The sequence below is a fragment of the Diabrotica virgifera genome, chromosome 5 (genome assembly GCF_917563875.1).
Source record: "Diabrotica virgifera virgifera chromosome 5, PGI_DIABVI_V3a".
Taxonomy (NCBI): Eukaryota; Metazoa; Arthropoda; class Insecta; order Coleoptera; family Chrysomelidae; genus Diabrotica; species Diabrotica virgifera.
In genome coordinates, this window is record NC_065447.1 from 74953947 (window position 1) to 74971959 (window position 18013).

The 18013-nt window shown below is 31.3% G+C and overlaps 1 protein-coding gene across 1 annotated transcript in view; it reads left to right on the top strand.

Annotated features, from left to right (window-relative positions):
- Nucleotides 1–18013, top strand: part of LOC114326696 (poly [ADP-ribose] polymerase tankyrase) — a 117302-nt gene that overhangs the window by 30771 nt on the left and 68518 nt on the right. Inside the window, exons 4-7 of the mRNA XM_050650151.1 lie at nt 4905–5158; nt 6984–7164; nt 12778–13061; nt 16987–17215. Of these exons, the coding sequence (XP_050506108.1) occupies nt 4905–5158; nt 6984–7164; nt 12778–13061; nt 16987–17215 (948 nt within the window). The remainder of the gene's footprint in view (nt 1–4904; nt 5159–6983; nt 7165–12777; nt 13062–16986; nt 17216–18013) is intronic.

The window sequence follows — 18013 nt, forward strand, 5'->3', positions numbered from 1 at the left end:
AAATTTGGTGGGTTTTAAGACAGTTATTGCGCATGTTTTGACACACAATTAAGAATTTTATATTCACCATTGGCGCGCGTACGGGTAATAGTCTGAAATTTTTTAAAGATAAAAATGGTACGCCACTGAAATATTTCAAATAAAAAATATTTCTTGAATTCCTCGTTTAATTTGTGATAAAAAATCTATCTTCCCATTTTTTTCATGCGACGCTTGGTTTTCATGCAAAAAATAAAACATCCGAACGCTTACAAAGTTTTCGACGAAGTTTCTATATGAATGTGTAGAAAGTTATTTCGAATACTTTGGAAGCGTTAAGATATTTTATTTTTTGCATGAAAACGAAGCGTCGTATGAGAAAATGGGAAGATAGATTTTTTATCACAAATTGAACAGGTAATTCAAAAATAATTTTTAATTTGAAATATCTCATTGGCCGTACTATTTTTATTTCTTTAAAAAAATTCAGACCCATACCCGTACGCCCGCCAATGGTGAATATAAAATTCTTAATTGTGTCAAAACATGCGCAATAACCATGTCTTAAAACCCACCAAATTTCCTTTGCAAACCTCGAACGCTTTTAGAGCAATAAATAAATCGTCAGTTTGTAAGAAAAATTTTAACATCCCATATCTCGGAAACAAATGAAAATCGAATAACAACATATTATTATGAGTTATTTTTGATTATTTTTACGTATATTATACAGTCTTAAAGTTTGGCACATTCCTCCCCACTCACCCTGTATATCCAAAATGTGATATTTATATGATATTTATATTTTGGAAAACTTTTCTATAGAGAAACTAAATTGACCAAAATAAGACTCTAATAAATGTAGAATGTAACAGTATAAAAGATATATTTTTACTTAAATAAAAATACAAAAATATAAATGTATGTATGGTAAGTATGTTACATAAACAGAAAACGTAATGATACGTGTATCTAAGTAACAACTAAATTAACTAAAAATATTGAAAACATTAACTAAACATATAGGTATTTCTATTTTTCCAAAATAAAATAAATATTTTATTTTTATTTAACTTTTCGTACCTATGCAACATTACCAGTAGCACGGAATCTATCGAGAAATCTCTCAAAAACGTCCTTTTTTGGGTGTCTTCTATCAGGATACTTTTAAGCGTAAACTTTAGAAGCTAAGAGACAATTTTAAAAATATTCCCCAATGCAAAGAAGCATGTCTACTATTTCATAGATAGCGTGATTATTCATTTTTAGGAACAATTCAATTTGAATGTAATTGGCTCTGCCAAAGCCATTTTTAAGTAAAAAAAATTTGAATATCATACACGGATGTTTATAGTTTTGATAATTACCAGACCGTACTGTCATAAACTGACAATGTCATACAATGACATTAATTAACTACATCTTTTGTTTTAAAATCGATTTACAGATTAAGAATTTAAATAATTGTAAATTACGCAAAAACTATGACACCTAGGTATAGGACATCCATATACCATTCGAAAGAGGTAAATTTGTTTAATATAATTATTTATTAATATACATGGTGTTCCATTTAAAATAAGCATCATATGACACATTGAATACTCCAATAATGAAACTGTAAATTTTGAACACCCTGTAGACAAATGTGTAATACTTAATCATGGAATACATTAAACCAATATCCAACTATTTAGATGTAAAAGTAATTTTTTTATAATTTCTTAAATAACTTAAGAATAAGCCTTCTTTTAAAACTTTACATTTTAAGAAAAGTCAACATAACTCAGAACACTCTGTACATAGGTATAGGGAAGCCTTATGGAACTATACCTTATTTTTTGCGGACAATTAAAAAATGCAATATAATACAGGGTGTTCCATAAGAAAAAATATAACTTTGATACGCCGCCATTTATTGGGACACCCTGTATATTTCAAAATAATTTTAAAATGTAGCTTTTATCAACTTACAAACTATTCGATTTAAATTTTTTTCAAATCTTTTACCATTTCGCTGTAATCTTCCGTCCCGTTAGTGGTGACTCACCCTGTATATCAGTGGATATATATATCCTCGCACCCTGTTTTTGGACAAGTTATAGTAGTATAGAAAAATATACAAGAGACAAAAATAGTATATTCAAAAAAAGAAATTGAATATTTCGAAAGGTTTTGAACATTGAATAATGAACCAAAATTAAAATGATTTTTTTTCTTCAAAAATATGTGTACCCCACAATCTCTTATGCAACTCTCTACAGCTAGGGATGGCGGTTGTCGGTTATACGGTTTCTCTTCACTTATGGTTTAATCTGGCAGTTATATTCGGTCTAAAAAACTGGTTATTCCTAAAACCGGTGTTCGGTTTTTTTAATCAATAGCCAATACCCAATAGGTTACAATGTTAAATTTACATTGCACTTTAGTTTGCGATACTTCATTCGAATCAATATCAATATTATCGATATCGATACTATCGAAAGAATATATCGATCTCAAGATAATCGATATACAAACAGCAACCTTTTACCGACAGATCATATTTATCGGAAATATAAATATCATTATATCGGATCGAAATTTATTTTTTTTCTGCATTCATTATTTTTTCCAAAGGTAACTTATCTGGTTTTTCACAAGTTATTACTTTAAAAAGAAAAAACCGGTTATAACCGAAAAAAAAAAACGGAAAAACCGATTTTAGGATATAACCGGTAGGTTTCTGCTACCCCTATCTACAGATACCCGTCTTCTGATACTTCTAATGATGTTCTGATACTTCTAATGATGATACCATTTGTTCCTTGGCAACTTGAAACGCCGCGTTACGCAAACGCTGCATCTAACGTCCTCATGTGTACAGGGTCTAAAGCAGATTCTTCCATGTTTTAAATATAACAGTTTTGTCTTTCGTAACGTTTTGTTACTATGTTACTAATGTGCTACTCTAATTTGCAGTTAAAGTACCGCGTCAATCATCAACTCTCTGCATAATTCTAAATATACAGACCGTTTAGTTTTTAATTAGATATAAGAGACTGAAGGAAGCCCTAAAATTGGCAACATTGCTGTCTACTATAATTTTATTTTCATTTGTTTCAGATTTTCAAAATTTATCTGCTCGTTCCGATAGTAACAGTATGTTATTAACATCACTTTATCAATTTTTCTCCTTTCTCGATTATTAGTATTTATTGCATAGTATATAAATTATGGTAATCACTGAATACATAGTGAAAAAATAATCCTATTAATTAAAATTAATGAGTAATTTAAGCGGTTATGCAAGTAAAGATTGTCCAAGAACTAAACGAAATAGAGGGACATTAGAATCATCGCAAATTTGTATTGGGGCCAGGTTGCATGTGTTAGGGTTGGGAATTAGTGCTCTGAAGAAGTAAAAATCAAGGCGTGGAGTTCGACAAGGCTGTATATTGTCACCAATGTTGTTTAATATTTACGCTGAAACAATCTTAAATGGAAAACGCAAAAGAGGACATAATCATTAATGGCGTGCTTATAAACAATATCAGATACGCAGATGACACCTTGTTAGTGACAGGATCAATTGAACATCTTCAAGCGTTATTGAACCGAATGATGGCGATCTGCGCGATATATGGACTCATACTCAACGCAAGAAAAACAAAGTTTATGGTTATTAGTAAAAAGGCAGCAGTAAATAATAATAACTATAACGTAACAATTGGTAATGACTCAATTGAACGCGTAAGATATCTTGTATATCTGGGTACTCATATTAATGAAAGCTGGAACCCTAGTACAGAAATAAAAAGTAGAATTGCCAAAGCAAGAACTAGTTTTATGAAATTTGAGAAAATCCTGTGCAGTAATTGTCTCAATTTGGAACTTCGCATAAGAATGGTTCGATGTTATATATTCTCAGTACTACTTTACTGGGTTGAAGCATGGACCCTGACAGAATCGCTTTTAAAAAACCTAGAAGCATTTGAGATGTGTCTACCGCCGTATCCTGAAGATCAGTTGGGTAGAAAGAGTCACAAACGAAAGGGTTTTGCATTGTTTGCACAAAAGTTGTGAAGTAGTGAACACGGTTAAAAGGCGTAAATTTGAAATCTTTGGTCATATAACGCGTCACCCGGAAAAATATGACATACTTCACCTTGTCATGCAAGGTAAAATAATGGGAAAAAGAAGTGTGGGCCGCCATACAACTTCTTGGCTTTAAAACCTACGCCAATGGTTTGGGAAAACTAGCACTAGCACTGAACTATTTCGTGCGGCTGTAAATGAGACACTGATTGTTAATTTGCTAGGCAACATGAGAGCCAACGATAGACAAGCGGTCTCGGCACCTTAAGAAGAAGAAGAAACGAAATAGCCATCTCTATTTTGTTACTAAAGAAGTAAACAATCTTCTCTTGTAGAAGGTATATAATTTATTTAAAAAATTATATTATATACCATCTAAAAGAGAAGATTTTTACGTCTTTAGTAATTTTTATTATGGTATACAGCCAATGAGAGGAATTCTTTCCTTTTGATATCTCTAATACAACTAATACAACTTGCTAATGTTCAGGTCTATCGCGCAGTGTTGTCATTTAAAGCGTGTATGTCTAATTTAAATCTAAACAATCTGTATGTCACTCTATATAATAACCGAGATTTATCCCAATGACACTATGAGTAAAATAGTCACTCTATATAATAACCGAGATTTATCCCGATGACACTATGAGTAAAAAAAACTTCATTTTATTCTCTTGGACGTCTATATACTCGGCGAGAAAGATACCAGCCAACTCAGGACGCTGGTAGGTTTCTCAGTAAGCTGATGTAGTCCTTGTTTCAATTCGAGATCAGTCTATCCTTAAAGTTAAATCGTTTAAAATCGACCCTTGTCGCAATAATTTTAATTTTAAATGCTTTTTTTTCAGAGGATTAGTTCCGTTACACAATGCTTGCTCTTACGGTCATTTCGAAGTAACTGAAATGTTAATCAAGCACGGTGCCAATGTAAACGCAAACGATCTTTGGGCTTTTACACCTCTTCATGAAGCTGCTTCCAAATCGAGATTAGAAGTGTGCTCCTTACTGCTGGCCGAAGGCGCAGATCCTCATCAATTAAACTGCCATTCCAAGTCTGCCATAGATGTAGCTCCAACTAGGGAACTACAGGAAAGACTTGCATGTAAGTATATATTGTAGAAATGAAACAATATAATTTTCAAGTAATTGTTTTCCATATTCAGGTACAGAGATAGTTAAAATACAAAATCTATTGTAATATACAATGTAACATGATTATTTATAATAATTTTCACTTTCATTATTAATTTTCCAACAATTTAGTACTATGCTCCACCCAGGAGATCTTTAATGTTCTCTATTATATTCTATACCTCTATTTCGAAGAATTCAAGTCTCATGTTATACAGGGTGTAACAAAAATGCAGGTCATAAATGAAATCACATATTCTGGGACCAAAAATAGATCGATTTAACCTAACTTACCTTAGTACAAATATGTGCACATAAAAAAAGTTACAGCCCTTTGAAGTTACAAAATGAAAATCGATTTTTTCCATATATCGAAAACTCGTAAAGATTTTTTATTGAAAATGGACATGTGGCATTCTTATGGCAGGAACATCTTAAAAAAGAATGTGTGTGTACTTTGTACGCACGGAAGAAGTTACACTTCTATTATATGATTCCAACGAAATTAATATGTACTTTAAACAGTTTATTTATATTTTATTTATTTAAATATGAAACTAATTTTAATACTTACTACTTTCCAAAAATTTTTATTAAACCAATACCAAAAATTAAAAAAATAAAAGAATAAAACACGCACAAACACAAAAACATTGAAAAATGCCACAAAGAAATTATTTCTGAACAATAATTGTTTGCAAAAATTTTAACAACATACACATTTTCTGAAAAAAATTACATAATATAGTCTGTTCGCTAAACTCAGACACAACTGGCTAGTGATTTTAGTTGATAATTTTTTTCTTTTTGGCCAATTTTGGCAAAATTACTTTAACTATTTAGTAATTATTAACTATTTAGTAATGATTAACTGTTTAGTAATTTATTTTTTTTTTGCCAATTTTACCAAATTGGCAAAATTACTTACTAAATTCACTAGCCAGTTGTGTCTGAGTTTAGCGAACCGACCATAACAAATATACTTACAATCATAAAATGTATAAAAAAAAAATAAAAAAATAAATAAAAACTTGCATTGGGATTCGAACCCGCGTTTATTAGGCTGCTTAGGATTTAAAAACGAAGCCTCTACTCATTTAGCCACTTACACGTACCTGTCATGTGCGAAGATAGTCCAACTGAACGTTTTACTGTTTGACAGTTCTGAATTTAATCAAATTAGTTTGATTTTTGTGGAATTAAAATATTAAAATACAACAAAACATAGAGTAAGAAAACAATATATTAGATGAAGATTGGTAGAAATTTTGTTTGTAATCAAATTATGTAAATCAAAGCATTACCTACTAGATAGGGACATACATTTTCCAAATAGGTAAGTATCTATGTAATTTTTTATTACAATACTGAAACATTTACAATTACGTACCTGTTGCTTTTAAAAACTATTTAAAAAGTCACTACAATTCTTATAAAACTTGCTTCCAGGACCAAGACTTAAGATGAATTCGCGCACATATAAATTTACTCCTAACGCGCCTAAAGAAGTATAACTTCAATAAAATATTAAAATGGATTCGTTTCTATAAACTTTGAATTGGAGACAATTCGAGTTCGGACAATTAAAAAAAACTACTATTTTCATATGGGCTTATATCGCCACGCGTCTTTACAACCGCGGAATTCCTATGTGGCATTGTACTTACTAAGGATTCACACAAGTTATAGTCGAAACTATATTACATTATTCACTTAATTTTCTCATCAAGTCTGATTTTACAAATAAACCAAGAATGTGTTATATACTTTTTTTTCACTAATAGTTTTTGTTTTAGATGAATATAAAGGCCATCTTTTACTTGATGCAGCACGACAAGCTGACACGACAAAAATTAAGAAGTATCTTACTGCGGATATAATTGGTTTTAAACATCCCTATTCGGGGGATACCGCTTTACATTCAGCCGTCACCTCCCTTTATCCTAAAAGAAAGCAAGTTTTAGAAACACTAATAAGGTAAGATTTTATATATTCTTAAAAATGTAAAAATGTAAAAACGCACTGTATGTGTGTTTTTTTTTTCAAAAAAGCTACCAAATCCGTAAGAATACATTTTACTGTTTTTTGAGTTTATTTTTACTTATGCTATTAGAAAACTTAAAAAAAAGAAAAGATGAATGAAATCGGTAAAGCTGTTCTCAAGTTATGGCGTGGCCAAGCGGAATGGGAATACATTTCTTCCGATTGAAGGACGTTACCAGTGAATCCAGATGAGTAGGAATCTCCAATTCATCGGACATTTCCTTTAATCGGAAGAAATTTTAGCGGGGTATTAAAAAAGTAATAGTATGACTATTTGTTCTAATCCCCTAATATTTATTTTTCTTTCAATGGAATAACAAATAATACTTTTAAAATACAAAACAATACCGAAAAGTTATTACCCTTTTAAATGTTTATTGATATTTATACTAATTATTTTGCATACAGAAAATATTTATTATAATTATGCTGTAATTATCGTAAAAAAATAAGATAATGACGTCAATATGTAAAATTATCTAATGTATAATAAAATCATTTTTAAAATAAGGAATGTTGTAAACAAGGTTAATGCCATTGTTAATGTGCTTGAAAAATACGAGGCTGAAAGTTCCTGAACTAACAGCTAAAAACTTTAACTACTACTTTTTTGAGAATAAACCACAATTATTATTAAACCTCTTTTATATTTGATTCCATGAAAATAACTTGAAAAAAAAACTTGCGAGGGTATAGTGTAGGAAACAGCGGTTGAACCTCGCAAAATGGACACAAGTCCGGTTTTATTTTTTTTTTCTGGTATATAAAGGGGCGCTTATTATGAGACTAACTTTTTCTTAAAAAATTTCGTCCCGGAACCCCCTTTTCATCCCTTTAAAGGGGGTAATTTGTGGTTTTTTGCGAAACGTAGCCCTTCCTGTACGTTATGCAAAAAATTTCCTTAATAGAAATATGACGAGGACTATATTTCCTACTATTTATTTCCCGACAGCATATGTCGTATCACCCACTGTTTAGCGGGGGTGGAGCCCCAAAGTTGACAAGTTTTTAAAAAACATGTTTTTAAAAAAAATTATTTTTCCCTAACTGTAATGGATATCAAGAAAAAACCCTGCGGCAATTAATCACAAATAAGTGGCTGATTTTTTGGTATAGGTTTCATTTAAGGGCAATTGCCCATTTTTTAATTACAGGGTGTTACATATTAAAAATTCCCTTTTTATACCAACTGAACCGCTTATGCTAGAGTAAAAAAACTTTCAGCGATTACCCGTGTAATGGTGTTATTTACAAATTTGTATAATGCACCCCCATTTTTTCCCCGGAACCACCCTAAAAAAGATGAATTAATAAAGAAAGTGATTTTTTGGAATCCTTCACACTACAATATGAATTTAGACGCGAATTTACAACAAATCTTTATGTTATAGTATTTTTATTTACTTGTAATGCTAATTATTAAAGCTAATTTTTCTCACCAAAGCCATAAAAAAAGAAGAATAAGAAGAAAAAAAAAATAAACCTACGCTTTACTTTACCCTTCCTCGAGGCACCTACGAGTGGAAAGTTATGTTGCAAAATGTTTCATCAAGTTATCACGAAAAAGGATAAAATGTTAGATTTTTTCTAACGGCGCGACTGCTCGCGGGTAAAATGATTCATATATCATTTTGTGCACGTTCTAATTACCCATGCATGGACACCAAAAGAGATTTCTTGGTGCAACCACTGTAGCCAAAAAAATAAAATAAAATGGGGGGTTAAAATTTTTTTTTTTGCTTTTTGACCCATATGGGCACATGCTCCATCAATAGCGTTTTTCATAAATATATATGATTATTGCAACATCCCTGCGGAAACTACCCATATCCCTGAAAATAAACTGCGGAAACTACCCCTATCCCTTGGCGAGCATGTTTTTACGAGTTTTTCATTACCTATGCATTTTTTGCACTATTTTCTCTACAAATAAGGTTCTATGCATTTTTTTCGTATAAGCAACCGTTGCGGCACAGTGGCGCCGTAATCCTCAGAAATGCTTTGGCGGGCTCCAGTTTTTGTTTTTTTTTCGTCACCTATTTATTTTATTGATGGAAAATAAAAGAACACACTGTCTGCTACACATTCTGACCTATGCATATTTTACTTTCTTAGCACCCTAAAGCCACAGTGGTGGCCCAAAAATCAATTTTTGATCTGTTGTTGTTGGTTATATCGAGAGTCATTACTTTTATCTTCTTCGCTTTCTTCTTCTTTTTGTGTGGCCATGTCTGTTTTTCAATGTGCCTCCAGTAAGTTGTTGTGCCATGGTTTTCGTGCTCTTCCCACCGATCGTCTTCCTATTGGGAACCATCCTTACTACTCCATTTGTTGTCAATCGGCTTATGTGGTCATTCCATTCTACCCTTCTGTTTCTTAGATTATTAATGTTCTCCTCATTGCATCTCCGTCGTATATCTGTACTTCTAGTCCAGGGTAATAAGGTTTTTTTCCACCTACCTCTACCGAAAGTATACTTTTCCGGACCTGATTGTAGGGAGCAAAGTTGTACTTTTCCTCTCTAGGGAGGAAAATATTTTTCCTCCCTAGGGAGGAAAAGTAAAAGTGACGTCATGGTATTTCATTCATGAAATATAACTTATTGACGCCCTGTACAATATCTATTTTCTATTGCGTACGTTCCTATACATTTTAACGTTTATTTATAAAACACTCTGTATTTTGCAGAATGGTAAAAAACAGTAAATTGCTATTTTGATTTAACAATGTTTACATTATTAATTTGACTTATATTTGACAGTTGACAGTTATATTGTATGTACTTGTTAGTTTTAGTTCTAATAAATTTTGTTGGTTAGTTACATAAATAAATTAAGTAAAAATGAAAAAATGACTTGTTATTTGAGGAAGGAGGAAAAACCATATGTATAACATGTGAGTAAAGTGCCTTTTCCTCCCTTGAGGGAGGAAACTTCATTCTCGGGAGGAAAAGTAGCACTTTCCTCCCTTGTTATACAAATAGCTATTCCATGACACTTTAACAGCCAGGGTACTGAAGCGTTTTTTCGACAGGTAATACCTATAAGAACAAATTGTAGAACTATTTCCTGCGTAGGATCTGGCGGCCATTTTTATTTATAAACAATTTAGTGTCAAAAAAGGGCCTTGTTTTCTTTTTTTTTTCAAATTAATGGAAAACAGTAAGACTTATGGTTTTCTTAGTACAAACATCTTCGAGAGAATGGAAAAAGCTTTAAAATGGCGTATTATAAAGTTTAATATACTCATTTATTGTTAATATAATTGCGAAAAAAGTTCGACATTTCAAAAACAATAATTTCGCAATAACTATTGTAAAAATAAGTGTACAGCTTTGAACTTTTTGTCAAATCAGGGTTCTTTGGTGCTTAATATGTGACAAAAATTTCAAAGCGATTCATTCAATTGTTTAGATTTTATTCAAACTGTTTATTCCAGACAGCTTTTTTTGCAATAACATAAGTCAGAAAACAATAATGTCAGAACCATTCTACAGGTGTCGAATGAAAGAGCATGAGCTAATCTTTCAAATTGGTTTAAAAAAAGTAAATAAAAAAATGCATTTATTAGTAATAAATTATGCAAAAGTATGGTCAATTTTTCCTTATAAACTTTTTTATTTTTTTTTATGTGTGTGTGTTCACAAAGAGGGGATGGCATTAGATAAACTTTTTGCCACAGATATAAATTTTTTTTTTTTTTTATATAATAAATTATATATATTACAATTTTTCACCAATTATCATATATACATAACATTACTTGGTAGTTGTGCACCTAAAACACGGTAAAAATATATATTTTTTTTTGAAAAAAAAGTTATTCAAAAAGTTTATAAGGAAAAATTGATGATACTTTTGCATAATTATTTATTACTAATAAATGCATTTTTTTGAAATAAATATGCAATAAATTTTAAAGTTTAGCTCATGCTATTTCATTTGACACCTGTAGAATGGTTCTAATAGTATTTTTTTCTGACTTATGTTATTGCAAAAAAGCTCTCTGGGATAAACAATTTGAATAAAATTTAAACAATTGAATGAATTGCTTTGAAATTTTTATCACATATTAAGCACCAAAGAACCCTTATTTGACAAAAATTTCAAAGCTGTACACTTATTTACACAATAGTTATTGCGAAATTAATTTTTTTGAAATTTCAACCTTTTATCGCAATTATATTAACAATAACTGAGTATATTAAACTTTGTAATACGCCATTTTAAAGGTTTTTCCATTCTCTCGAAGATGTTTGTACTAAGAAGACCATGTCTTACTGTTTTCCATTAATTAAAATAAAAAGGAAAAAGGCCGTTTTTTGACAATAAATTGTTTATAACTAAAAATGACCGCCAGATCCTACGCAGCAAATAGTTACAATTTGTTCTTATAGGTATTACCTGTCGAAAAAAACGCTTCAGTACACTGGCTGTTAAAGTGTCACGAACAGGGTATATTTTTGTCTTATTACCCTGACCTATTATAGCTCTGTCCCATAGTCTCTTACTATCGATTTTTTGAAGGGTTTTCATCTCTGCTGTTTCTAGCAATCTTCTTGTTCTCTCTTTGTCAGGTCGTGTTTCTGTCGCGTATGTCGTTATTGGTGTGATTGCTGTTTTGTAAATTTTGCCTTTCATTTCTTTTCTTTTTCATTTCTCCATATTGTGTCATTCAGGCAACCTGCGGCTTTATTCGCTTGATCTTAAACTTCTGTTTTGAGCTTTTCGTAGCTAGATAGTGTGATGCCTAGATATTTAAATTCATCACTTGTTCTATTATCTGACCCTCCAACTCTAATTTACATCTTGGCAGATTTGCTGGTAAAACCATGCATTTTGTCTTTTTTTGAGAACTTAACATATTAAATGTTCTGTCAGTTATATTAAATTGATTACTTTTATCTTGTTTTTATTAATTCGTAGTCAATGTTCTTCGCTAAATGTTTTTATTTTGTCGAGTATCAATATAAAATCTTCTTTACTTTGGTCTGTAAACAATACGTCATCTGCAAAGCGAAGATTGTACACCTTCACTTACTGAAATGCCTAGGTTATTTAACCTGCATATATAGGTTAAATTGCCTTGGAAATAATATGCAGCCTTATCTAGTGCCTTTTCTAATTTTGCTCCGCGAAGATTGCTTCATTGTTGTCACACAAACTTTGTAGTAGTTCAGCTAGACTGAATCGGAATGTTCATATTAAGAAAAATTGGCCGTAGTAATTACCATTGTGCGTTATGGAAGGCTTTCCCGTAGTCCAGACAACAGAGATAGATGGGAACATTGTTTTCTTTTGATCTTTCGGGAGGTTGTAAATTCAAAATTCAAAGATTTTACTTGTATGTGTTATCAATGGGATTAATCCATAGTAGATGTGATGGTTGTTTTGTACAAAGAAACAATTACAGAGATTGGGTCGGAGTCAGTAGGACCGGGTTGTCCATATGTGTTGACATAAGTAGTGTATGTAGACTAGAAAAAGCTGTACAAAATTTTGTATATCAATGTAATGTAGAATTTAAATATTATTTTTTTTATTTTAGGAAGGGCGCGCCTCTCAACGAAAAGAACAAAGACTTTTTAACTCCTCTACATTTAGCAGCCGACAGTTCTCACTACGATCTGATGGACGTTTTATTAAGGCACGGAGCCAAAGTAAACGCTTTAGATGGTCTTGGACAAACAGCTCTTCATAGAGCTGCCAGAGAAGACAACGTTCAGGCATGCAGAATTTTATTGAGTTACAGTGTAGATGCTACGATTGTATCTTTGCAAGGATATACTGCTACCCAGGTAGCTGGTGAAAATGTTCTTAAGATACTCCAAGGTTAGTAAACATGTGAAGTAAATAATGTTTTCAAAATAGGAAAATGTGACTTTGTTTGCATTATTTTTCATAAAACCAAGTGCACTTGGTTGGCGTTGTTTACTTACTTCGTGGCGGTTTCTTAATGTTGTTCTGAAGCTATTTTCTTGTGGCATTTTTATAATCAATTACTTTTAATGGGAAATAAGCCACAATTTTACCAAAAAAAAAAAATGATTTTATTAACGTTTCGAAGCCCAAATCGGGTTTCGTTGTCAAAATACAAAATACTACTAAAATAAACAAAAATGTTGTTGCTAAGTAAAAAAATTCTTCTAATAATTTATTTAATCTGACTCATTTATATTGGCAATTCAGACGTATATTATACATTTTAAAGTAGAAGACTTTAAAATGATATCGCCAATATTTATGAGTTGCGTTCCTGGGACGACTTTACTAAAAGATAGTTCATTCGATTACATGGAATCAATCCCAACTCAAGAATATCCGTCACAAAAAAATCATAGCATGTGATCTGCCTTTAAAAAGACAACCAAATGCAACGATGGCAGTAAAATTGTCGCGTTAGAGATTCCATAGTAAATCACGAGGGAAAACCAGGAAAAAACCTCGTGATACTATCCCGACATCGTAAGTATTTGGTCTTACATTTAATTTACCTTCAAAAAACTAATACCAAATTCTGACTTTAATATGTTTAAATTATAAATAATATTAATAATATATAGAAGTTATAGTGTAGGAACAGCAGTGTGTGTACAAGGTTAGAGGACGTTGGCCAGGAAGCGTATATTGTTTCAGCATTTTCAGCATTATTGTATTTCATAGTTTGTTACCATGTTAGTTGTAATTGTTTCATTTTTAAATCAGTTTAGAATCTGTTCTCTAACAATAAAGACGTATTTTGTAGATTATTTTAAATAAATCTTTTTTAAAAACCTATACAAGGAGTGTTCGAAGTTAATTGGCGCAGTGAATAGGATTGACAATCCTACTGATTTACCAATATAAATGAGTCAGATTAAATAAATTATTAGAAGAATATTTTACTTAGCAACAACATTTTTGTTTATTTTAGTAGTATTTTGTATTTTCACAACGACACCCGATTTGGGCGTAGAAACGTTAAATAAAATTATTTTTTTCAATTTACTTGCTTACTTATTCCTCTTCACTCCATGCGGAGCATAGGGCGTCAACTGTCTGCCTCCATTCTGTCCTATCCTTTGCACTAATCTTTATTTCTGCCCAGGTTTTCCCAATACCATTAATTTCTTTCTCCACACTTCTTTTTTTTTCAATTTAAATGTGGCTTATTTCCCATATAAATAGTTAATAAAAAAATTGAGGATATGGCAACAGTGTCATACGTCAAGCTGAGAGCTTAGATCCAATGCTAAAATACGTACATAAAGTTAGGTTAGGTTATATATTCAATGCATTATCGTACAACATATCCTTCTTTCTATTAAAAAATTATTTAAATGAGCCATTGCAAAGAAAGTTCAATGTAAAAATATTGTATACAAGGATTAAAACTATCCGCTAAAACTATCAATGACAACTGAAATGACCTTGAAATGACAACAACAATTCGTATACGAGCATCCAAATTCGAATGGTTCATACTATAGAGACCTGTAAGAAGGAGTGGAAACGCAATGCATCGTTTGTGGGCTAACTTTTCAACCTCTAATTCAACTTTCAGCAATCGCCGCTAGAGGCGCAAGTGTTCGAATAGGTGCTACAAATACATTAGCTCTTATGGACTTATTTAATATTTAACTCATTTTATTTTTGTTTTTAGCGTAATTAGACATTAATTTATTGGTGGATTGTAGCTGAATATGTTTTATGCCAAAAATAAATTATTTTAACCTTATAACATATCGACGTGTGGTAAAAAGTGTATTCTTTATATACCATTGTAGATGGAGATGTGACATCAAATTTAAATTTGTCATTACTTTAATATGTAGGACAGCTTATTTTGAAGCGGAAATATTTTGTCACATTATCTAACTGCCACATTTATATACCAATGGTATTTCAACTGCAAATTAATTTTTTAATATCTTTGTAACTGATATCAAAAAGTTTGTTAGTTGAAAAAATTGACTTAACTGTACGTAATTGTTTTTAAAAAGTTTAAAAAGTTATTTAAATAATTTGAAGTTTATTGATCAATTTTTTTTAATTATTCTTTTTATCAAAATTTAAACTGCTTTTTTTTTAATACTTAATTTATCTATATTCTGAAAGCTTACCTATCAGATGTTTAAATTTATTTAATAAAAATATATGTCTATAAACTACGCAGACGATAGTCTGACTTTTATAAAATTAATGTTAATTTTTGTGAAATATTTTGTCTCAAAAAATGCATTGTTTCGACAGAAAAACTTTCAAGATCGTCCTACTATTATCACTATAATTTTCAGGTTAAAATAAAAACCAATAATAGGCACAAATTTTATTTACACCGAAGGAAATAACATACAAACGAATAGGTTTAATCCACGAACGTTATAAATAACATAAAGACAAATCTTTATAAAAAGTCTTTATTAACTTCGTTAAGTTCCCTTTTGAATTTTTTATCGGAACGATAACTCGATATAAATCCCGGTACGAAGCAAGTTCTTTTAGTGTAAGCTTTCTTGGCACTCATATTTAAATAATATTAACCACCAAAACCAATAATCTTATATTAACTACGAATAATTAATTATTTTCGAAACTTTCACATTCACTCCAATGCAAAAGTAGCATCTATTTCTACGCCACCGCCGCCCTAGCGAGAAACCAAGCAAACAGGCAAAATTGTGTACAAAAATTTCAAGGTCGTCCTATCTCGATTCCTCTCCTCTGTGTAGGTCTCCATAGTTCATACCCATTCGAGTCGTCATATTCGCTCTGAGCGTTAACAAAGTGTCAAAGCAAAATCGACCGACCTGCTCATGGTGGCGGTTTTTTGAAATTTTATCAGGACGCTTTGTGTATGTTTAAATGAGACATTAAAAAAAATGCCGTGTCACGCTAGTGATATTATGTATTAATATAAACAGAAAATAAAAACGCACTTAATCTGATGTAAATTATTCTATTTCCAATATTGATTATTGATTATCAGTTTGATTTTGTATACATAACCTCACTATCGCAGTTTATGTCAATAAATCTTTATTAACGAAAAAGAAAATATTTTTGTTGCACTATAAATTACAGTATAAATTAATAACTAATGAATTCTAACAATTGTATTCGGTTATTATCACTACAAAATAAAATATTCAAGTTTAACAAAATAATCCCATAAGACTCAATGTTAAAACGTCCTGACAAAATCTGACAGCGTGTCACGTGACTGTAAGTAGAGGGGAGACGCACGGAGCCAATACGAAATAATTCGTACACGAAGTATTCGAAAATACAATAAACTGGATTTCAAGCGAATTTCTTCTAATTTCGTATGCCAAATATGCTCGAATGAATTCGAAAATAGGACCCCTGTAATGAACCTGTGTTTGTGATCAATGATCCCAGATATAAGTAGGAGCTCACAACCTCAAACCGGTCAATCGTGGTTATGTGTGAATGATTGTTATGTAGTCTATCCACTATCATGATATGTTTAATTGCATTGTCTTTGATATGTTTAATTACAGACCAAATATTTGACTTTCGTTTTTGACCAGTCGTATAAGATCAATCAGCTCTACTTGACTATTTGCAAGAAGGGCTGTGTCATCTGCGAAACGTAGGTTGTTTATTTTATGACCATTTATTGAGATGCCTTTTTCCCATCCTTCAAGTGCTCTTCTCATAATATGCTCCCCATATATATTGAATAATTGTGGAGTTGTTTACTGATATATAAATAATGAAGATTACAACCTTAATAAATTTTATCCTTTTTCAGATCCTCCTACAGGAAGCGCTGATGTCGAATGTCAAGTTCTCGAATCCGCTAAATCTGGAGACATAGATCAAGTTCAAAGACTGCTCGGATCCTATCCTCATATAGTGAATTGTCGTGATTTGGATGGGAGACACTCAACTCCGCTACATTTTGCCTCTGGATATAATAGAGTAGCTGTAGTAGAATTCTTGTTGCAGCAAGGAGCTGATGTTCATGCCAAAGATAAAGGGTAAAAAATAATTACACTTTTATAAAAAAAAAACTTTTTATATTACCATGTTTTTATTATTTATAGGACACGATATAAAAAGTATAATAAAACAATTCTTTTTCAAATGAAAATGTCAATTTTAAAAACAAAAAGGATTTGAGATGCCGGGAATCGGACCCGAGCCTCCTGGGTTCGGGTTCCAGGTATGCAGCCACTACACCATTATTTGATTTAATATATTGAGATAGACGTATAAGCTAGATCTAAATATCATTGCATTATTTAGATTTAAAATGGATTAAAATAAAAAATAAAACTTAATGCATCCATAGAAAAAGCTGTTAAGTATTGCATTTGAATCGAGTATTGAGCTATAACTAAACTCTGAACGCAGACACCTGAAATTTTCAGAATTCCAGGTGATAATTTCAGTCTACGTAACCTGAAAGTATATTTAAAATGGATCACAAGATTACCCGGACATAGTGACAAAGACCAAGCCAAGTGTATAAAAACGTTGTAATTACATTCAATTATCAATTTGTAAATCTCTATTATGTGGGGGCTATCTGAAAGGGCTACCCGCTCTTAACAAACCCCCGAGATTCGAAATTAAATAAAAGAAAAATGGTTTTTCATTTTTGAAAAGACTTTGTACTTCTATTTTCTATAATCAGCTTTAAATCAAAGAGATTAACAGCTTGCAAAATATTAAAGGGCGAAAAATAAACAGTATATCTCTAGTATGGATAATTATAAAACTCCGCGTATAATTAAAATGTTTGTACCGTAACCCTGAATGTCAAACATGCATTA